General features: G+C 54.7%; 7 protein-coding genes across 7 annotated transcripts; 2 read left to right on the top strand and 5 right to left on the bottom strand.

Annotated features, from left to right (window-relative positions):
• Positions 1-6: 6 nt before the first annotated feature.
• On the bottom strand, positions 7-2,301 carry LRP88_10233 (uncharacterized protein; the record flags this gene model as incomplete). The annotated part of the gene is made up of 1 exon (XM_083246697.1): positions 7-2,301. The coding sequence occupies one exon, from the start codon at positions 2,299-2,301 to the stop codon at positions 7-9; it is 2,295 nt and encodes a 764-aa protein (XP_083097810.1).
• A 400-nt stretch (positions 2,302-2,701) lies between these two features.
• On the top strand, positions 2,702-5,274 carry LRP88_10232 (uncharacterized protein; the record flags this gene model as incomplete). Its single annotated transcript, XM_083246696.1, has 2 exons — positions 2,702-3,566; positions 3,617-5,274. 2 exons carry the CDS (start codon positions 2,702-2,704, stop codon positions 5,272-5,274), a joined length of 2,523 nt encoding a protein of 840 aa, XP_083097809.1.
• A 2-nt stretch (positions 5,275-5,276) lies between these two features.
• LRP88_10231 (ASCC2 family CUE domain-containing protein) lies at positions 5,277-7,283 on the bottom strand (the record flags this gene model as incomplete). Its single annotated transcript, XM_083246695.1, has 2 exons — positions 5,277-6,087; positions 6,136-7,283. The coding sequence occupies 2 exons, from the start codon at positions 7,281-7,283 to the stop codon at positions 5,277-5,279; spliced, it is 1,959 nt and encodes a 652-aa protein (XP_083097808.1).
• Positions 7,284-7,947: 664 nt separating this feature from the next.
• On the bottom strand, positions 7,948-9,958 carry LRP88_10230 (uncharacterized protein; the record flags this gene model as incomplete). The annotated part of the gene is made up of 4 exons (XM_083246694.1): positions 7,948-9,438; positions 9,492-9,685; positions 9,736-9,825; positions 9,913-9,958. The coding sequence occupies 4 exons, from the start codon at positions 9,956-9,958 to the stop codon at positions 7,948-7,950; spliced, it is 1,821 nt and encodes a 606-aa protein (XP_083097807.1).
• Positions 9,959-10,745: 787 nt separating this feature from the next.
• On the bottom strand, positions 10,746-12,501 carry LRP88_10229 (cytochrome P450; the record flags this gene model as incomplete). Its single annotated transcript, XM_083246693.1, has 4 exons — positions 10,746-11,436; positions 11,491-11,723; positions 11,772-12,377; positions 12,436-12,501. 4 exons carry the CDS (start codon positions 12,499-12,501, stop codon positions 10,746-10,748), a joined length of 1,596 nt encoding a protein of 531 aa, XP_083097806.1.
• A 1,757-nt stretch (positions 12,502-14,258) lies between these two features.
• On the bottom strand, positions 14,259-17,597 carry LRP88_10228 (Frag1/DRAM/Sfk1 family-domain-containing protein; the record flags this gene model as incomplete). The annotated part of the gene is made up of 8 exons (XM_083246692.1): positions 14,259-16,249; positions 16,300-16,345; positions 16,395-16,479; positions 16,534-16,575; positions 16,671-16,797; positions 16,852-17,184; positions 17,239-17,406; positions 17,507-17,597. 8 exons carry the CDS (start codon positions 17,595-17,597, stop codon positions 14,259-14,261), a joined length of 2,883 nt encoding a protein of 960 aa, XP_083097805.1.
• Positions 17,598-18,087: 490 nt separating this feature from the next.
• Positions 18,088-19,325, top strand: LRP88_10227 (snoRNA-binding rRNA-processing protein UTP6; the record flags this gene model as incomplete). The annotated part of the gene is made up of 2 exons (XM_083246691.1): positions 18,088-18,177; positions 18,231-19,325. 2 exons carry the CDS (start codon positions 18,088-18,090, stop codon positions 19,323-19,325), a joined length of 1,185 nt encoding a protein of 394 aa, XP_083097804.1.
• Positions 19,326-21,386: the final 2,061 nt, after the last annotated feature.

Below are 21,386 nucleotides of genomic sequence, written 5' to 3'. Positions count from 1 at the left end.
CAGCCTCTAGACCAAGGCCACGGTTTCCAGCTTCTCAGTATCCCATGTCGGTGTTTTGTCTAGGAAGCAATCTCCAATCAGCTGGAAAGCGAGATATCCCAAATGTTGTGGGTTTGTGTCTCGACGCAAAACATAGGGGCAAAGGCCACCGCTCAGTATGGATATTCTATCACCGACTTGAGACTGAGGCGGTCCCAAGGCAAAGGTGCCATCCCTTGTCATGATGATGCAGTTACCCGGGGCTGTCTGCTTAGCTGTTCGACGCAGCTGTCTAATGCTGGAGTCCTTCCGGGCCTCCTTTGGAGATGGTATAGGGTTGGCTTCTGATTGTCTTGTGCATTCTGAGCAGGGATGTGTCGCGGATTGGCACACGGAGCAGGGGCTCCTCAGCTCGAGGAGCATCTTTTGACGATACCACACGTCCCAGCCTTCCGAATCTTGAAGGTCTTCGTCTGCTCGAGTCAAGAGCTGGACCAGAATGGCCAGGTCTGGGTCGTCGTAGCGTTCGAGGCGACGAGCATGACCAGACTGCTGATCGATCACGGCTCCAAAGCAGAGCACGCGGCCAATTTGCTCCAGACGGCTCAGCTCAACGTTCTTCCAGTCGTCGGGGAAGATCTTGTAGTGGGCAACACGCAGACCCTTGACGATAGCCTGCAGGTTGGACAGGTCCGGGGCGATGGGCTCCGAGACGTGGCGAACGGTGGAACAGAACTGGGAGGGAACCTTGAGGCAGTTCTCGACCTTGGTGAAGTCGCGTACCTCGGGCTCGTGATGCTCGTACCAGATGCGTCGGGGCTCGGAGTTTTCCTGGTCGAGGAAGAAGTGTTTGCTGTGCATGAAGGCGTCACGGCCGGCCTCGACGGCTGGGGTAAAGGGTTCGTTGAATTTCTGCTCGCCGCCTTGGTGTCTTTTCCACGAGTAGCTCTCTGCGTCTGCTGCGAGGCTGCTATAGTACTTGGACGGTTCCATTGGTACTGCCGGTGGGAGGGGAGCTTCGACTGAGAAGGAGATGTTGGAGACGTTGTGGCAGAGGCGTATCTTCCAGGCCATGTTCTCAGTGTCTGGAGTCGTGAAGCCGTCTGTCCAGTTGGGAACCCACGAAGGAAGATTATCCCTCGACTTGGCCACCAGGTCTGCAGAGGTTATCCAGAACAAGCCCGTCTCCTGCATAATCAAGACGGCGACCCTGCAGAAAAGGGTAGCCACCGAAGTGCTGTAGTCGGTCCTGAGCTTGTACTTGGACCCCATGTCGAGGTTGGTGAGTAACCAGGCCAGAGCATAGATCTTGTCCCTCGGCTCAGAAGAGTTTCTATGTCGAAACGTCCGCAACAGCCAGAGAAGGGGACTTCCAAGTGACCGCTGGAAGTAGTCGAGGTCCCTCATCTCTGCGATGGACTCGTACCGCTGCAGCCGGCGGAGCTCCGATATCGTCTTGAGCTTTGTGACGAGAAGGCCGACGACCCTCGCGTTCTCAGCAGCCAGATTTGGCAGTTTCGCCCCCACGACGGACGCGAGCGTGTTGAAGGACATGGTGACCTTGCCGTAGCTGAGGACGAGCTCGCGGGCTACCCCGACTTCTTGCGTGATCCACATGCGATCCCACCAGGGGGCGACGACAAAGATGCGGAGCCACTCAAAGAGGTTTCGCTGCTTGAGCTCCATCTTGGGAGTGAGTCTCTTGGAGAAGAGGTCCATGTCTTTGAGCTTGGCGGTTAGGGCGGATGATGAAAGGGCTCTTAATAGGCCAAAGATGCAGCGACACCGCTGATGAGCCGATATCTCAGCAGATTTACTTGTCTCGAACTCTGAAAGAGCAAAATGAATCTCCTTCCAGGCTTTGACTTCGTCATCTGAGTACTCGAATGCCTCGAGAGGACCCAGCTCTTCAAGTCTTGTCTCGAAGCTGGCATGTTCCCTCAACAGGGGATCACCAACGTAGGCACGCACCTGAGAAGCCCAGCCAAAGATTTCGTTCATGAGACCGACCTGAGTACTCTTGTCCTCTACATCCTCCTGGTCTATACACAGCGCATCCGCCCATACCGTCACAGGGCTGTGAGTCAAGCGGAGGGTTCTCAGAGCGAGGTCGAGGTTGACGGTGATGCCCCTCGAGAGGCCGTTGAGTGTCACTTGTCTGAGAGCTCTCCTGGTTCCCCAAGTGTAGGACAAGGCTGTGTACTCAAAGGTCTGATCCGCCTCAAAGAGCTCCGCCTGGAGTGCATCGTCCCACTTCCCAGGAAGAAGCTTGATCAGACGAAAGCGTCCTTCAGGAAGCCTAGAGTACAGCCTCGGGGCCATTATTGAAAGGATTCTTCAGCTTGTCAAGGAAGTTTGGATCTTTGGTATCAAGATCCAAGGACGAACACAGCAACATATGTAGGATGACCAGAGCGGGGTTCGGCTACAGCACCCGTCTTTAGCACATTGCAGTCAGCACTTGAAACAGGGAGGTTGATATGGTTCTGATTCGTCCATCACGGCTCGTAGGGCTGAATTGGCTAGGCAGACTCGATCGAACCCAGAAGTTGGGGGCCAAATGGTTCGCCCGTGTCTAGAGGCCGCCGACACGCAAGGCAGCCATTGTGAGACGATCGAGTTCCTTTTTTTACCCCTCTTCCAATCCCATTGTTCCAATTCTCGACGCCTCAAATTTCCCTCCCTTTTTTGCCTTGCATTCCTATTCTTTTATCTGTCCGCAATGAATCGCAAGAGAACCATCTACCGGGCTGTGCCGCTCGACGGCCCCACCGCCCGGCCCCGGTCCGTCCCGGCGCCTCCGAAAGTAACGGCCCCGTTGTCTAGCTTTGACTCCCCGGCCCTCGACTTTAGGCTTCCCTCCGAGCTTGGTTTTGGCTTCGACTGCTACCGCTCCGCTTCGCCTTCCAATCTGGACTGTGCGCCACTCCGGCTCAGCCACTGGGATTCGTCGTACTGCGGGAGGGAGATGAGCACCGTCAGCACTGACACGCAGTCGTCGTCCTCAGTTGGTTCACTGCTGTCATCCGTTTCTACAGATACAGGTGACACTCTGACCGTTCGGAATGGGACTGTTCCATCGAGGGGCCCGAGCCCGCTGCAGACCAGTTGCCTTGGCGACTCGGCGCACCCTTTCGTCTGCCTCGGGCCGCGATGCCAGGAGGCGTTTGCCTCGGACGAAGAGCTCAGGTGCCACGTCAAGTCGACCCATACGTACTCATGCAATTGGGCTGGCTGTACCCATCCCAGCTTCTCAACCAGGGACGGCCTCATCTACCACGTCAAAGTTGAGCATCTCGTTGTCTGTCCTATCCCAGGCTGTGTAGAGTCTTCATTTCAAAGCAGCCGTCTCTTGCAGTCACATATAATGCTCGCTCACCCAAAAGATGGTGATGATGATGTAAAAGAGTGGCAGCTCCCTGCCAAGGCTGAGCCTATCGAGAACTCCATAGCCAGACCGGTAGAGGTGGCCAGGCTCGGCAAGAGAAAGGAGAGGGATGATGATATTGACAACATCGTCGCCACGAAACAGATGTGTCAGGATAAACTACGCAGTGTAGTCGAAAAACGTGCCAAGAAGAATGCTGGTAGGTTCCGTCCTTACCTTCCCTTTTCACGCAGTCACTTACAAGCAAAGGTACGCCTCGAAGTGCAGACAGTCCAACCGACCTCGTCCGAGGCAGAGCATCAAGACTCATCGAAACAACAAGCTTCCCCCTCGTCTTCGAACATGCAATCCTCCCCTTCCTCTCCAAGTATCTCCCAGCATGGCTTGGTCCCCGCCACGTCGTAACCGTTACCAGGGGCAAGACACCCCAGATGAAGCGCATCTGCATCATGAGCCCCAAGGCAATCTCTTTTGCCCGCAAGATCATCATCGCCAGCCACGTCCAGGACCTCATCCCCGCGAGTTTTCTCAACCTCGTCTCCTTTGTGTTTGCCAAAGGTGAAGTCAGCCGTACTGTCACTTGGGCTAGGGGTTTGGGCAAGGACCACAAGGACGACATTTGCACGGCAAGGAACCCTTACTTCTTCCGTGATCCCTGCATGGGTGACAGCATTGGTGTCAAGGGGAACGATGCCTTTGAAGAGAGCACGGCCACGCTGGGCCCTTGTCTCACCGTCGGAGGCGGCAGCTACTGGCTGGGCAACTTTCACCCCTTCATGGAGGCGTACCATAACCTCTCCCAGGTCCAGGTCGAGCACCCATCCTTTCAAGATCGCAAGCGATGTGTGTCAGAGGGCCACGATGCTCTGACGCAGGCAGCCAGCTTCAGCCTCGGAAACCTCGAGGTCACTTCTGGGCTCAATCTCAAGACGACGCGCATCTCTCACGATCCTTACTGGGAAGAGTGCGACATGGACAAGCCCCTGATCGTAACTGACTGGGCTCTCATCGCCTCCCGCTCCTCGCACGCCAACATGCTCCGTCGTTTCCCCTCCGACACTCTGCCCCAGGTCCGAGAAGCCATCGTCACCGCCACGGCCCCCATCATGCCTGGTGCCGATGTCCTCTCTAGCGGTCGAACATCCGGATATCAGCGCGGTCAGATAGGAGAGATTCCAGCTTACGTCTCAGGGGAAGAAAACGGTACCCACAAGGCCACTAGGGAGTGGTTCATCGAGGAGCCGTACCCTCAAGACAACGAAGACGACTGGATCCGCGGAGGCATCGGCGTCAACGGTGATAGCGGCGCGGCCGTTGTCGACGCGAGCACTCATAGCCTCGTAGGCCAAGTCTGGGGACGAAACCACTATTGGGGTCCTGGCCAGCGAGTCACGTACTTTACTCCCATCGCCGATATCTTTGATGATATCCAGGAAAAGTGTGGCCAGCAGACACGTCCCCAGCTCCCTCAACACCGCGACGAAGCCGACTGTATCCCCCCTTATCCTTCGTGTCGTCAGTGCTACGACCTACGAACCTACCTCGACAGTCGCAGGAGTTCACGCATGTCACTACAAAGCATGATCATGGGCACTGGTGACGCCGACCAGGACCTCACCTCTATTGAGGCTGCCTCTGAGCTAGCTACTCCCAGGGACTACAACCGTTATCCAGGCGTCGAAGAGGCCGGTTCCTCCTTCAACACCATCGTTTCGCCCGCACCGGGGCTAGGGTCAGGAACCCCCATGATAGCAGACGCGAGGAGTCCATATGCCCTCACGCTAGACCCGGAAGACTTGTACGGTCCCTCATTTGCCGCCTTGAATCAGCCGCAAAAGAGAAGAGCGTCAGGTCACACTAGCTGTTCAAGCTTGAACAAGCCAAAGAGACAAAGGGCTGGTGAGTAGCATCAGGCGGCGAAACCTCCCCGTGCCATCTTCTTGGCCCGCGCATCACGCCGGTTGTGATTCGCCCGAGATCCCTTATGGGCCTCCTTGTTTCTCCTAGCCGACTCAGTCTCCTTTTCGCCTGTAGGCCCGGCGACGTTGCCTCCTCTGCCACGACCACCTCGTCCCCGTCCTCGCCCGCGACCCCCTCTTCCACCCCGGGATGATCCTCCATCGGCTTCACTCTCTTCTTCTCCCGGTCCAGTTGGTGTTGCTCTCCAGGAGGTGCGCTCCAGTTGCGCTTGTTGGCCTGCAAAGGCATACTTTGCCTCCAGTCGTCGCTTTTGCTGAGGGTTTCTCACCAGCATAAGTGCCCATCCCTCGATGGCCTCGTCTGTCATTCCAGTGTCTTCCCTCAACTTCGCTCGCTGGTTTCCTCTCCTGATGGCCGCGTCGCGATTAAATAGCTTGGAATCCATCTGGTACGCCCGGAATAATGTCTCCTCGTTACCATCATTCGCGCCATCGGCTTCCTGGTTCGAGGCATCAACCGTACCACCCACATCCGCTGCGTCATAGGTATCGTCCCGTTCATCGTCATCTGAGTCAAATGCCGCCAGAGCAGAAAGAATCGCCGACTTATTGGGCGCGTTTGCCTTATCCTTGAGCATCTCATCAGCGCTCTTCCCGGGCTTCTTTCCGAATGAAACCTTGGAGACGTCCATGGCTAGGCGGTCAAACTCGTCATCGTCAAAAACATTGTGCCGTGTCGGAACCTGGGGAGGCGTAGGACGTGGTGCAAGTTCCGTATGTTGTGGTTCAGTATGTGATGTCCTGTGTATGTTAGTCATGAAGGGAGGTGTATGCGTCGAGGGGACATACAAGGGCTCACTGCGGTCTGCACCAGCTAGATGAGGTGGTAGACTCTCGCCCAGCAGATTTGCAACCACTTGTTCGACATCATCTCCATACTCTTCCAGACACTTGGCCACAAAACCTGCTCCCAAGTCGGGGAATAGATCTTGAACCTGAGTGATTTGGCTCATTCGATGAACATGAATATCTGCATCCACGTCTTGCTGTGTTTCCTTGCCCTTGCCCTTGTCCACTTTTCGTCTCACCAGGCGCTTTGGTCGTACCATGGCGCCCTTCTTAAAACTCTCCAGTGCCGTGATTCGTTTCTTCAAGTTATCTGTAGCCGCTCCAGAATCCTCTGCTCTCCGTAGCAGTATCTTGAGTAGAGGAGTATTCGTAACTAGTTCTGGGACCAGAGAGTCGTTAACGTTGAGAGGGCCAGCTTTGTGAGCGTCAGCCGCTTCTTTAAGCGCATATAGCTGATCGCTCAGCATCGACCACTTGGCCGGTTCGGCATCTATCAAGCCAACAAGACATAGGTATGCCGTCGTCACAATAACCTTCCGCAGGGGCGGGTTCATGACGCGGAAGCAGACAACCAGCCCATCGAGGAAATCAGCACCTGCGAGGAACAAGGTGCAGGCATCCGGTGAGGCATGCAGCAAAAAGTTCAGGCGTGTAAGATGAGCCTCGACGAGCTTCAGGTCGCCCTTGATCCCCGAGTCTAGCTGTGGAATGAGCTGCTTCTTCAAGGCTGAGAGAGACGACTCGAGTGGTGCGGCATGTTGCTGAAAGAGTTGGGCGATGAGAGGTGCTGTGAGTTTCCGTGGGAAGATCCTTGCAACATCTGCCAAGAATGGAAATCCCAGAAGCTGCGATGGCGGAGAAAGAGTAAGCACTCTAGATGTGAGCTGGAAAACCGCCTTTGGTAGTGTCGTCGAGTGTGATTCTAGGACTGTGAAACCCGCATTGGCCGTCTCCTCTGCAAAAGTGGCCAGAAATGTGGCTACAGCATCATCGTGTGAGAGTGCTGCCTTGAGCTGCTTGTCGGGTAAAGCAACAAGAGCACGGCATAGCGATGTCCAGGCGTCGAGTAGAGAGTTCCATTCGCTGGGTGAAAGGTGTTGTCGCCATGAGGCCTGAGGGAAGGGTGCGAGGGGAGGTAGAGAGGCCATGGTGGAGGGTGCCCCTCGTTGGGTAGGTAGGTATCTTGGAGATGTGGAATAAACAGGCAGGGTGACAAAAATAAGCGACAATGCTCTAGAGACCAAATATTGCAGGAGACAATTTTCCTTTATAGGCCGTCACCCATAACTTGGATCAAAGGCCGTGGCTGAATACGACCAGGGACGTTGTTCATCGCCGGATGAATCATCAGAAAGTGGATGCTCACTGCAGGCTGACGATGGGCAGGAGGTGGTACAAAGGTACATGGCTGCCAGCACCCATTGGGTCAATCAGATACGCATATTACACTTGCGCTTTACTATTTGAGGGCTAGCTTCTTCTGCTACTATCCACCAACTGCCAGCTGCAAGCCTCAACAGCAAGACTCATAATGAGCCAGAAACCCCCCAATGAGAGTCTCCAATCTATATCCATCACACAAATATCAGCTTTATATGGAGGTGGTAGCTTGGCTTGAGCCATCATGAATATCCTTTCAATTCAATGGACCTTGAACCTGTACAATCCTATGCAACCTATCTCGTCGGTAATCATCCTCAACGCCGGTGAATGGACAGAGCCGAATATCTCTTGAAACATACAACGCCTGCCGCTCGTTTCCCGCACCTTTTCTATCGTATAACAAAGACTTCGAGCGACTCACTGCTCTCCTCAAAAGTTCCACAGTGTACATTCCCTTGGCGGCGGCAGCTCAGGCATCACACCGCCTTCAAAATCGCCCGTTTGGGCAAATGCCATCCACTGAGCCTTGGACTTGTCGTCGTACTGCTCAGGGGGAAGCTCCGTATCCTTTGAATATCCTGGTGGGCCATCTGGGAACCAGATCCGTCGCCATGTTCCATCAAAGTCTCGGATACCTGGCAGATTCTCTTTATATGTAACTGGTTTGCCACGGAACATCGAGAGTCGGCCATCCATGCCCTTAGAGCTGTAACTTTCAACCGGCGGGTGCTGTTTGCTGCTGTTTGGAGGGTACGGGCTACCAGAAGACGCCGCCGCTGCTGGCTTCGGAGCCTGAGGCTGAGCCGAAGCAAAGGGATTCGCGTTTGCGGGTGCTGCAGAGGGTTGACCGAAGGGATTGGGTTGCGATGGCTGTCCAAATGGATTCGCTTGCTGGTTGCTCTGTGATACGAAACCATTAGGCTGCGGCTGTGACGGTTGACCGAAGCGGTTGCTCGCATTCTGGGCTGGCGCTTGGTTGGCAGAAGCAAAGCCACTCGGTGCTGCCGGAGCATTCTGTTGCTGGCCAAAGGGCGAGGCTCCCTGTGAAGGTTTCCCGAATGAGCTGAATCCAGAGTTGGCCTGTTGGTTGTTGGTACTTCCAAATGGGCTCGAGTTCTGGTTGTTCGCAAATCCGCCGCTAGGTGCACCAAAGGGATTCGCTGCGGGAGCATTATTGGTGTTGCCTGCAGACCCAAAGGGACTCGCGTTATTGTTCGTATTCGTCGTGGACCCAAAAGGATTCGGTTTCTGGCCAAGCTGGCTGGCCTGACCAAAGGCACTGCCTTGAGCATTCGGCTGCGACGGCTGCCCGAACGATGGAGCGCCAAAGGGGCTGGGTTTCGCGCCAAGGGCTGATGTCTGGCCAAAAGCCGAAGCTGGCTGCGACGCCTGACCAAACGCTGAAGCAGGTTGCGACGGTTGTCCAAATGCCGGAGTTGGCTGTGACGGCTGTCCAAAGGCCGACCCTCCCTGCCCCAACTGCGACGGTTGACCAAAGGCTGATCCCCCCTGCCCAGGCTGTGATGGTTGACCAAAGGCACCTCCCTGAGTATTCGGCTGTGACGGTTGGCCGAAAGACGGCGCGCCAAAAGGACTTGGCTTTGCGCCGAGTGCTGAAGGTTGCCCAAAAGCACTTTGCCCAGCTGAAGCGCCGCCTCCGAAGGGCGAGGAAGTATTCGAGGTCGCAAGGGAATTTTGATTATGGGGTTGGCCGGTAAACACGTCGAGCATCGACTTTGGTCGCTTGCCGACGATGAATTCTCCAAAAGGGGCTCCCTGTGTCCCCTCCTTGCAGATATCCTGTCGGTTCGGGTGGTTGTTCTCGGCGCTGACTATGAATTGGACGGCTTCTTGGGCGTTTCGGACGGCGTTTTGCATCTGCTGTTGCGCATTCGTCCAGAGCTCCTGGGCTTGGTTCAACTGCTAGAATTAGCTTCCATTATCGTCCCGGAGACAGTAAAATGTGTGCTCACTGCTTGCTGCTCGTTGCCCGAGGCCTTGCCCATCACGTAGTGAAGGCGCAGCTCTTCAAAGCTCTGCTCGCGCGGGTACCCTCCAAAGAGCTGCCCGGGGGCGTCTCGGCCGGGGGCATACGCCGACAGGATCCATTGCGGCGTCTCGTTTGTCAAGTCTCGCTCGATGGCCTCTGCCGTGATGCTGTACTTGTCTGCGGCCTTGTTAACGCGTGTTTTCCAAGCGATGTCGCAAAAGCCGTACCAGCGACGCTGTTGCTTCCTCCTCCCAGAGCTCCGAATCGGTTCGAGGTTTGATTTCGGTTGGGGTTGGGGTGTTCGTTCCTGCAGTTGTCTTGAAAAATGAGACGTCAGCGCCGTGGATTATACTTCGGAGAAGGCGTTGGTGATGCAATGCAATGCAGCCCAGCTCAGGACTTACTTCCAAACTTGCAGTTGCCCTGCTGAAAGAATCTACACACCGTCATCTTGATGGGATGCGCAGGGTGGTATTGGCGATAAAATTCGATGTCGCCGAGGTCAAGGCTACCTCATATCGGGGTTTAATTCCCCTGCGCAAAGAACGCCGTGTGACTCGAGAACAAAGAAAGAGAAAGAGAGGTTGGAGTCGAAAGAGCTGCTCAGCCTTCCATCCACTCCCAGCCTCGTTGGGTTGGCTCAGGCAAGTTTCTGCGCGGCCACAACGCGATCTGCGGATTAGCGGGGCACCCAGTGCTGACCCCTACAGTCAACCCCTGGAAAGCTGTCATCCTTCCAGCCCGGCCTCCTTACTACCTACGTACGGGTACCTACCTACCTAGTGATTCACTGCTTTCCCTGATCAACTCCATCCATCTCATCTCATCAACAGCTTGTGTTATACATCTACTCATCTCTCCGCTATATGTCATATTTATCTCCATCAGCCGTGTGTCTCCTTTCCTTTTCTAGTCTGGTTCCCCTTGTAAGCCCATCTCAGCTTTCAACAAGGTACCTACAGTAGCTGGACTCGTTCAGGCGGTTTCTCCCTATCTTAGGTATGGACTGTACTCCGTACCAAGCTCAACTTGCAGATGCACCAAAGCCCCAAGGACATGCAGACATCAACACATTGTGGGGCTATTTCAAGTATTTGAATAGTTCATTTTTAACTCGTTATACTCAGTATGCTAGTTACTCTTCCTTTTACTCGTTCAGTATTCATCATCAGCCGTCATCCCAATCTTGCCATCCTTTCATCTTCAACCATATACTATCCAAGTATATACATCAATCCTAGGCCGACACATTCTCGGCCTTGCGGAACTCAATCATAGGTCCGTTCTTAGCGCTGGTAAATATGTCGACCAGCTGCATCTCAGTCACTCGGTGTCGTCCCCATTCATTGTTGGGGTTGCCTTCGGCGGGATCAACGATGCCAATGGCCTTGCGCATGTCGTACAGGTAGATGGTGCGAGCCAGCGTGTTGGTCATCTCAACGTAGGCCAGACCCTTGCCGATACATCCTCGGGGACCGATGCTGAAGGGGCAGAAGGCGCTCGCCGCAAGTGCGACCTCGTCCTCGGTGGTCTTTTCGTTGGTCAGGGGGTTCACGGCACCCGCCAGCCATCGCTCGGGGATGTACTCGTACGGTGAGGGGAAGTACGACTCGTTGTGGTGGATGGCGTAGTGCGGCACGCCGACGACGGTACCCTCGGGGATGGGGCGACCCTCGACGGTGATGCCGCCGGGGAGGACTTCGCGGGGGGTGATGCCACCGACAGAAGGGGACATGCGCATGGCTTCGTCGATACAGGCTCGGAGGTAAGTGCAGGATGCCAGAGTGGCACCTTGGCAAACCTCCTCAACGTTGTTGAACTTGCTTCGGATCTCCTCAGTCACTCTCTTGAGGGCGCGGGGGCAGCGGACGAGGTAGAAGAGCGTAGCAGCCATGGCAGTGGATGTGGTGTCTGAGCCGGCGATGATGCTGTTCCCGCACGTCAGCCCAAATTTTGCTTCACTTTTTCATACAACCACTTACAGCAGGTTGGATTCACTCCAGAGTTCGGGGGTGCTGAAACCCTGGCCAGTCTCGGGATCGCGGGCCTTGAGGAGGTAATAGAAGAAGTCACGTCGATCAGTCTCCTCGCCGAGCTTGGTGCGCTCAGTCAGCTGGCCCTTGCTGTAGGCCATATAACGGGCGCGTTTAGCAGCGAGTCCGGGGAAGAGGACCTTGTCCAGCTTGAGCTTGTCGACCACAGGCATAGTTCCACACTGTTCAAGTCAGCTTCTAAGCTCTGTCGAGCGCCGAGAATCACTTACGAGAAGATGGCGAGTAGTCGCGGCCTCAACAAGTCCCAGGGCGAACCGGTTCGTCTCGCTCTCCAGCATATGAAAGGCCTTGCCAAAGCACAGGTCGCCGAGGATGTCGGTGGCAAGATAGTTGCACCAGTCGCTCATCTTACGGGGCTTGGTCCATCCCTTGGACTCTTCGGCAGAACCATCCAGAGCTCCAATCTGCTCGCAAAATGTACGGACATTGTTGAGGATGTACCGCTGCATTTCCTTCATGGCGCTCTCAGAGAAAGCCTGGGACATGACACGGCGCTTGCGGGCGTGCACCTCCTTGTCGCGGGTGTTGTGAGTGTTGGCAGTCGGGTGGACAAAGGCATTGTAGAACTCTGCCTTGCGAACATTGGTACGGAAGCCGAAGATCTCCTTCAGGGCCTTGTTGGAGTTGAAACAGAGCGAGTTGGGGCCGAAGCGGACGACGGGTCCGTACTTTTGGTGCATGCGCCAGAACTCGAGGTGACGGTCACCCTTCCAGGCGTGGTAGAGCTGGTAGGCATCGGTGATCTTGGCGAGGAAGGGGCCGGGATACTTGGCTAGAGGGTGGAAGAAGACTCGATATACAACGAGGCCGAAGGTCTGGGTGTTGTTAGTTCAACATGTAATCAGTTGAAACAATTCCCATGTAAATACTCACATAGAGGACTCCTCCTCCAACCAACAGCCCCAAGTAAATCCACAAGTGTCCCAGATCAAGCTGCATCTCGTCTTTCTTTCATTAACACAAAGCTTCAATAGCGGAAAAGATTCCAAGGGAGCAATTGAGCAGCGGATGTCCCGGGGCGGAATACACAAAGACAAAGGCACTAACCCGTGACCACTACACCCTCACTCTCTACAGTTCTCTTATTCTCTTCTTGTAGTTGGGCCCTCTACCAGCGAACGATAACAAGCATGACGCTCTTGGTCGGCTTGTTGCGGCACACTAGGCTTATCGATCGACCAAGTGCCGAGGCGGCTAGGTTCGGATTGGAAATCGCGGAATTGTGACGGGATGAAGATGGGATCTTGGGGGAGCAAGGGCTAGACTTGAGATGGCGGGGAAGCTAATGGAGATGATTATTGGAGAATTGGAGTTTTGGAGGTTTTGTTGTTTGTAGATTCGATCTGGGGATGCTGTCGGTATTTCAATGCCCAGCCTCTCAGCCGCCTACAAGCTGTAAATGAGACGAGACAACTTCACGTCCAGTACGTACCAAGCTCATGAATTCACCCAATGTCACGGTGACGGAAGATAACGCACATTACAAAATGCCACCTCCTCGTTGGCTTGCTCACCCAAGGTCACACGCCGCTGCCCCAAAACCAGGGAGGCTATTCTTAGCTTGATATTGTTCACAAGGTCATCTGCCCGATTTGACTTCCTCCTAGGGCAACAGCCAGAACGCCAAAGCCAAATCTCTTCCAGCTTACCCGTCGCTGGAAGATGCCGTCATGCCGTATCTTTGTTTTGCCCGCACTTTTCTGTAGCATCGGTTGAAGGTCCTAGCTTCACAATACGAAAGCCATGTCCACCTTTTTTCCCCTCCTTCGGCGGCCGTTCCTGGTCCTGGGGGAAGCTTCCAGCTGTACGGGCCTCGGCCTTGGCTGTTCTGCTGCGACAGCGGTCCTCTTCCCGCTATGCGGAACCATTCACTTTCCTGCCTCGTTTGGAAATGGAGGTGTCCTTCGTGCTACCCATCAGCAAGAAACCTTTGCGTCATCCCCGATAGTGTGCGGTTCTGGCCGCGCTGTGGGGAATCCGCCAGGGCTTGGATCGGGGGCTTCGGCCGTTGGTAGTCGGAGGTGGGGACGGGATTTCAGAGCCGGGGTTCCACCTCGCTGGAACGCAGATTTGACGCCCGATCCTTTTGCATCGAGGTCTATTGGTGGGTTTTGGTCGCGATAGGGCTTTTTCCATGGTGGTCAGCAGCTGACAGGGTAGCATGGGGGTTACTAATGTTTGATGTTGGCTTAGTAGAGGGACATGTGATGTGAGTTGCGTTCACTTATCAACAAACACGAACTACACCGCTTGCTCTGTGCCGCCGTAGTACCTAATCAAAACGCAAGATTTCAATGACGAGAAGATAGCCTTAAGGAAAGTATGAAACTATAATGCCACCAACAGAAATACCAAGGTCTACATGTGAAACCTGGGAGAGGACAATGGATGCTTGGCCAACTTAGTTGGTTGGTCTACCCTACAGCCCAACGCATATCATGGGTTCCCGACATAACATACCTTCATTTTTCAAGAACAACAAAGAACCACAACTACATAGTGCCAACCAACCTAATAGGAATAAATAGGTATATTGTACGTGGTAACATAAAGCTCGTAGACTATGCGACCCTACATTACTCGTAGCACATTGTTCCCCCGTCCCTGTTACCACATTAAGTCCTCCCATATTACCAGCCACCCAGCATAGCAAAGAACCCAAGATGAAAACGCCCTGCCTCCCTAGCCAAAAGTGCCTAGTTAAAGTACCTGGGCTCATCGAAAACGTGGTATCTATGCTCTCGCACGCCCTCGCCGCGGAACATGGCCGGGAATCTCCATCCCTTTGGCACCTCTGACTCCTTTACCCGGCGGTTGCGCTCCTTGGCTGGCTGAGCCTCCAGCTTGGCGATCTCCTCGGGTGACTCGGGGATCCTGAACTTGGCCACCTGCAGCTCAGTGTCGGTGATGCTGCTGCGACTGACGCGCGCGTATCCTACGCGCTTAAGGCGCTTGAAGAGGATGTACTCGCACCAACGGTCCCAGTCTGATGGGTCGACGTCGTGCATACCCGACTTCTTGCTAACGTGTGTGTTGTAGTTGCCTTCCAAAGGCTTCGTCACCAAGTAGCTAAGAAGGAATGCTGGACGAGGAGTTGAGCCCATGAGCTCGGCGAGGTACTGAGTCTGAAGACGTCGGTCCTCCACATCCTCCTCTTGGCCAGAGTGGAAGACAAACACATCCACCAGCTGTCCGTAGACGTCAAGAGTAGCGTGGATAGCAGGAGCCAACTCGCCAACAGGGCTGGGCAGAAGATGATGCGTCGAGTTCAGGATGGGGAACTTGGACAGCAGAGCAGCACCCCAGGTGTGCTTGTTAGGTCCCGGACCGTAGTCGACATACATACCGAGATCCTCAGCGAGGAATTGGGTAGCATCACGGTTGCCCATGATGATACGCTGGTTGTCAGACTCGAGCAGGCCAATGACATCGATCTCGAGCTCCTTGATAAGATCTCGCATGCGATACTCCGAAGCCCACATATCATTGTCGAACGAGAAGTGAATTGTCCAGATACCAGCGGTGAGGATACGGTCCTCAGGGTGGTACGGCTTGTAGTCGTTGGTTGGGAAGCGCCTGAAGGCGGAAATGAGGAAGAAAATGTTGATGAGGATGGTGGAAATGCCAAAATACTTCCGCCTCTGAGTGGGCAGGGCCCGCTTGGACGCTTGTCGCTGAGGACCTGAGGCGTTGATGCCGAATACACCCGCACCGATACAAGTCATCATGGAGATCATGATCCAATCGGTATGCTCACGGACGAGCTGACCACCTGGAACAAAAGCATAGGCTACGACCCAGACGTGGAACAGAACCAAGAAGTTGTAGAGGAGGAAGCCAACTCCAAACGTCGTCGCCGGGTTCGTCTTGGCTCCGTGGGTGAGGATGGGCACAGAGAAGGCCATCAGATAGGCAGCGAGCGTGAGAGCACCATAATATCCGGGCCAGTGGCTGTAGCAAGTCAGGAACCCGGCACCAATCGAGCCAACAATGAAAACACCCCAGCTGCTGGCAATTCTGGGTTGCCAGACTCCGCCAAAGAGTCCCAGGGACATGGCGAGGATAGTGAGCCAGCCATGAGTGGAGAAGTAGGGTCCTCGGATGGGATACCCTTCCCATCCCCAGAGAATCATGGTGCTGGTATCAGACAGCAACGAATGAAGGCCAAAGAACAGTCCAGCAAGGCCGAGAGAAGCAAGGAAGCTCGAACCGGTCTTGGCAGGGACCGTGTTGATGCCAACGGTGAGAGGCGCCCGTCGAGTGAAACGAAGGGCAGCCAGGATGCCGAGCACAAGTCCGGTATTGTTCCATCCACCGTTCGCAGCATGCATAATGGGCCAGATGGGGTTGTTGGTCCACCAAGCAAACTTGGCAGTAGACGACAGAATGAGGCCAATCATCCATCCAAGAATCTTGGACTCGAGTCGGCCCTCATGAGCAGACTCGGTGAAAAGAGTGGCTGCCCAACCCAGGCAAGACATTGTCACGCCAAAACCAACAGTGAAAAGACGAAGGCTGGGCTCCTCAACGAGGTAGGCGGCAATGCCTGCCAGAGACAACATGTGGACAATACGGAGGTTGTTCACCACCAGTGATCGCACAGAGCGATTGGCAAGCAAAAACGGCGAAACAGTCGTCATGACAAGGACCTCGTATCCAGAAATGCCCATGTACCAGAGCGGGAAGTCTATTTCAGTCAGGAACACAGCGTAGCATCTGTCGATTTGGGCAACTTACACCACACCACAAGACCGAGACTGGTCAGGATGGTCCAGAAGACGTACTATGATAGGTCAGATCTCTGCTGGTGCTAGCCATTGGATTGAACCTACTCCATGATAGACTTCAGCGGCGATATCAAAAACCTCGGACCAGCTGAAGCGAGTAGCAAAGACGCCGCCCGTGGCCTTTTCCTTTCTAACGGCTCATGTTAACGACCGTCTCCTCAAAGTTGGCCAACCAAGTACTTACTCCTTCTCTAGGACGGCAGATGGGACGGATGATCGGTTCTCACTGCAACAGACTTAGACGGTGACCTTCTAACTTGTATATTGGGCAAAAAGGCTCTCTCAAAAGCTCAAGACTATCTGGGAAGCCATTGGACGTACCCCTTGCTCGCGCCCTTGACGTCTTTGACTACAATATCGAAGGTATTGAAATCGAGCGCCGTCACAGCGTCGAAGGCTACGTCCAAGAGGATCAAGGACCATTCGAAGAAGGCATATGTGGTATAGGCTGTTTCGCGAGATTAGCGGGGCATGGGGAGCACAGGGCATTCGGCTGTCTTACCCCCAGCAATACGGTGGACCTTGTGCTGGATGAAAAAGTAGATTAACGGGACAAGCGTGCCGAAGAAGGCAGAGGCCAGGTACTTGCGATACTTGATGGCCTGGGGATTGGCGGGGCTGAGGGCGATGCAGCCCGTTGTCCACGGAAGCGTCGCGACAATGTAGGAAATCATTAGGATATCGTGCCAATCGTGATCATCTGTAGAAGTAATATACGTCCATCCGCCGCAAGTCAGGGTTCGGAAGAGTCCCATGAGGGCGACGAAGGTGGGGAGCTTGTGGCCGGGTCTGCGCGTGAGGAGATACCAGAGACCAACGAGGGCGAATCGAGGACCTGCGTGCGACCGTCAGTAACGCGCGAATGGCGAATGATTCCAGGATCGCGCACCAGCCGTGATAGCAATAAAGATCATAAAGAAGGAGCGCTCGGGGTAGCGATCGCCAATGGTGGCCGACACTGAAGGGAACCATTCTTGCGGGTAGCCGTAAAACTCATTCTGGACGATCTTGTGGTAGTGGAGGTAGACGCCGATAACCAAGGCGCTCAGGAAGGCAGCTAAAGACGACAGGAATCAGCTTCGCGATCGATGAATCGAGCGACGACATTTGCGACGAGGACGAGGACGAGAGCGCAAACGACGACAACCAGGACATACTGTACGCGATGGCAGTGTGCGCCCAGCTCACCAAGCTTCCGTTGAAGCTGAGGACGACGCCAGTGTCCTTATCCTTGTATTTGGACGACATTTCGAGTGAGAGAACGACAGAACAAACACTCTGGTATCCCGTCCGGGAGATCCGGAAACGACGACTTAAATATCTGAACGAGAGAAGGCAGAAATGAGCTTGGAAGTGGTGAGATTGTATCGGCCAACACAGCGGACCTCGGAGCTTTCACGTTACCTCTCGCGACGTAATTATTGTCAGGTGGAGCCAAGACCAGGGGTGTTTTGGAATTGATCTTGGCCCTAGCGCGCGCCTTCCCGCGGCCGCCGAGGGACAACCTAGCCTGGCACTGGCAGGCCACTACAGGCCCCTGGGGCTGCTTGCCCGTCCCCCAGGCCCCAGGCTTAGATTTTACCTTGCTCTCCGCTCTGACGCGATCCGACCCCGAGGCTGAAGCGCCCCGCTAAAAAGTTGTCGACCAGGGCAGCCTTGTGGGAAAATTCTTGCTCGACCATCTGAAGTTCGACTGGCACCATTGATATCCACCCGTCACCTCTTCTGAACGCTTGAAATGGCCGGTGTTGCCGAAAAGGCGAGATTCTATCTCGAGCGCGCTGTTCCCCAGCTGCGAGAGTGGGAGGAGAAGGAAATCTTTTCCAAGGTGCGTCGATCCTTTCTTCCAGTCGTGACCGCTGGCTGACCTTTAACCTCTAGGACGAGATCCGCACCATTGTCCAGAAGCGCAACGATTACGAGCACAAGGTCCTTTCTCCTGGAAACAAGCCCTCGGACTGGGCTTCGTATGCGCAATGGGAGCAATCCCTCGAGTCTCTCCGCAGCAAACGCTGCAAGCGCCTCAAGATCCGCCATCTCAACTCTGCCCACGCCGGCCAAACCCGTACACTGGCTATCTATGAGCGAGGCGTCAACCGACACCCAGGAAGCGGTGCGCTCTGGAGAGAGTACCTATCATACACGTCTAGCGTCAAGGCGAGCAAGCGATGGCGCAAGACCATGACCAATGCCCTACGCATGATGCCCACCGATCCTGAGCTGTGGGCCATGGCAGGTCGCCGATCCGCAAAGAATGGCGACATGGCCGCTGCGCGAGGATTCTTCATGCGAGGATGCCGCTTCTGCACTACAAACGAGAAGTTGTGGGTGGAATATGCCAGGAGCGAGATGGAGTGGCTGGAGAAGGTGGACAAGCGCAAGGAGACAGCCAAGCCCGGCCACGACGTGCTTCGGCCGGATCGCATCGAGGACGGCGATGAATTGCGGCTTATCGACAGCGATGACGAAGACGACGAGGATCTCCCCGAACCTTCCAAATCCCAGGCCAAGGTCATCGACAAGCAATCGGCCCAACAGCTTGCGTCAAATCCCGCCATGGACGGTGCCATTCCCATGGCAATTTTCGATATATCCAGGAAACAGCCATTTTTCAACGCCAATGTCGCCGAGACATTCTTCGAATTGTTTGCGTCATTCAACAAGCTCGCCTCTCAGCCCAGAATTTCTCAGCATGTCTTGGATTTGCTTGATCATGAGTATCCTAACCACCCAGCTACCTGCAATGCCCACATTCGCCAGCCCATCATTGGTGTAAACCCTCAAACTGCCGAGTTCCCCATGAACCTGAGGGAGGTTCTTGCACGTCTGAACCAATATCTGTCTGAGACGACCGACCAGGCGGAACTTCAAAGGAAAACAGTGTCATGGATCGATGGTTATTTGGCGCTAGAGAATCTAGACGAGAGCATTCGACTGGTTTTGGAGCATACAAAGAAGAAGATGGTGCTGGCATAAGGTTCATTTGGCGAAGAGCTTAATTAGCGACTCGAATGGTCATTATGAAAAGAATCAAGTGGCCTTTATGGCCAATTTGGCGTTATGGAATTGTCTTATTGAAAGGACGGACCGAAAGTGATGCAGGCCAGAGTATAGTCGGTACGAGAATGGATGTTGCCGTAGGGCTGAGTTTGAGTGTATCCCTTGGCAATTGACTCACCAAATTTTGCGAATATTTAAAGACAAGCATCATAGTATAGATTCGTGCTGATTGATAGCGAGCTCTCACCTGCAAAACATCCAATTCACCCACGCGCGGCTAGATAAGCCAAACTCCAATGTTCCCTGTGGTGGTTGGAGCCCCGGCCCGGCGTTAGGGTGACCCAGCACTTTGGGATGATCAGGGAGCCGCAGTGGGGCTCCAAAAGCATTAACTCCGGGAAGGGCTTTACGGAAGCTGAAATGACATGAACTGGCCGGCTGCAACGGCAATTGGTGAGGCCATGATAATTTTCGCAAGGAGGCATGGCCTTGCCAGAGTCGATTCGTGCGTCGTATCAGCGAGGTAGACAGACGGACTGACACGGGGAGAACAAGCGGGACATTGACCATATCCGAGAGCCCGTCCTGGTGAAACCCCAGTCATTAGATGATGAGTTCCTGAAAGGGGTGCCACGCGATTGTTGGCCCATACGCCCTGGCCTGGCGGTACTCTGCGTCATGTATGTATGCACGGGACGCCTGAATAGGTGTCCGAAGCCGTTCCAATGCAGGCCACAGCCTCTGCTTCGCTTTAGGACAAGCTGGCTTGATCTTGAATAATTTGGGGCAGCTTTCAATAATCAACTCAGTTAAACTCCTCAATGACACTTGGCGGTTTGGCGTGATGTTGAGGGAACCGGAGTGTGATGGTCTGAACACTTTAACTTGATCTGAGCCGTTTCCACTTGTTTATCCGGGGTCACGGATCCTCGAGGATGGGCAGACGCAGGTCGAATTAGGCTCCCCGTGCAAAGATACCTCGGTCAAACTTAGGACAACATGCAGCACAACACTCCTTCTCTGACGTGTGATGACCAGGAGCCCAAAGGCAATGATCGAGATGTCGTCTAATATTACGGTCAAGCTTGGACAAACAGGGCTGCTACTATCCCGCGAGTTCTGCAGCCACCACGTCCGAGCCTGTGATTAGTGCTATGCAGGGAAACGTTGACACCAAGGCGTCAGATAAGTCAAGGATTGGGTTTGGCCATGGGGAGACAGGGCCCAGGTGTCCCGTCGAGTGTCGGTAGAGGCGGACGCTTGACCACACCTCCGCTGCTTGTGCAGCCCTTGGCCAGGAGGTATCGACGAGTTGAGAGCCGTGGCTGACAGACAAAGCTGTCAATGTCGTGGTAGTTCTCGCAAAGGTGGACTATGGATCGGGACGGGCAGGAGAGGAGGGCGTTTTAGAGCGAGACAGATCTGCAACCACCGTGACCCTGTTCTGTGGATCGCTCGCTGCTCTCGCTGACCAGGCCCTCGTGCCAAAAGACGAACGGCGACGGCCATCCCATCCCAGTGACAAAGATGGAGGGGATGGAAAGCATTTGCCGACACTTCTAACTTGCCCAGTTGCCACCGACCCGTTTTCCATGTGGGGTGAGTGAATGGCCAGGGCAAGAAAAAGCAGTTGGGCGTGAAAAAGGCGCGGTGAACGGCGGAGAGGGGACGTGGAGGAGCAGATAAAAACGAGGGAGAGGAGGGGAAGAGGCCACACTCTTTAATTGAGGCCGCTCTCCGCCTCCAACATGAAGATTCGGCCCATCCCAAAGGACCTGGGTGGGTTTGGGAGCATCTGAGGACGAGGCGGCGGGCATTCCTTCACGTCAAGCCATCCGTTACAAACCAACCGCCCTCATCTGTCTGTCTGACGAGACTGGAGAGCAAACAGCCAAGGGTAAATAGCGGCGGGCATCGCTCAAGGCCGTGGTACAGGGGACAGGGCCTGCCAAGTCACCCGGGTCGGCGCGTGGGTGATCTGGAATCGTACAGTGCGCGACCGCGTGAGAGTGTGAGTGGGCGATGGGATCGTGAGTA

The sequence above is a fragment of the Fusarium phalaenopsidis genome, assembly GCF_050370095.1.
Source record: "Fusarium phalaenopsidis strain FUZ10S chromosome Unknown contig_32304, whole genome shotgun sequence".
NCBI lineage: Eukaryota > Fungi > Ascomycota > Sordariomycetes > Hypocreales > Nectriaceae > Fusarium > Fusarium phalaenopsidis.
This window is presented reverse-complemented; position numbering and strand designations above follow the sequence as displayed.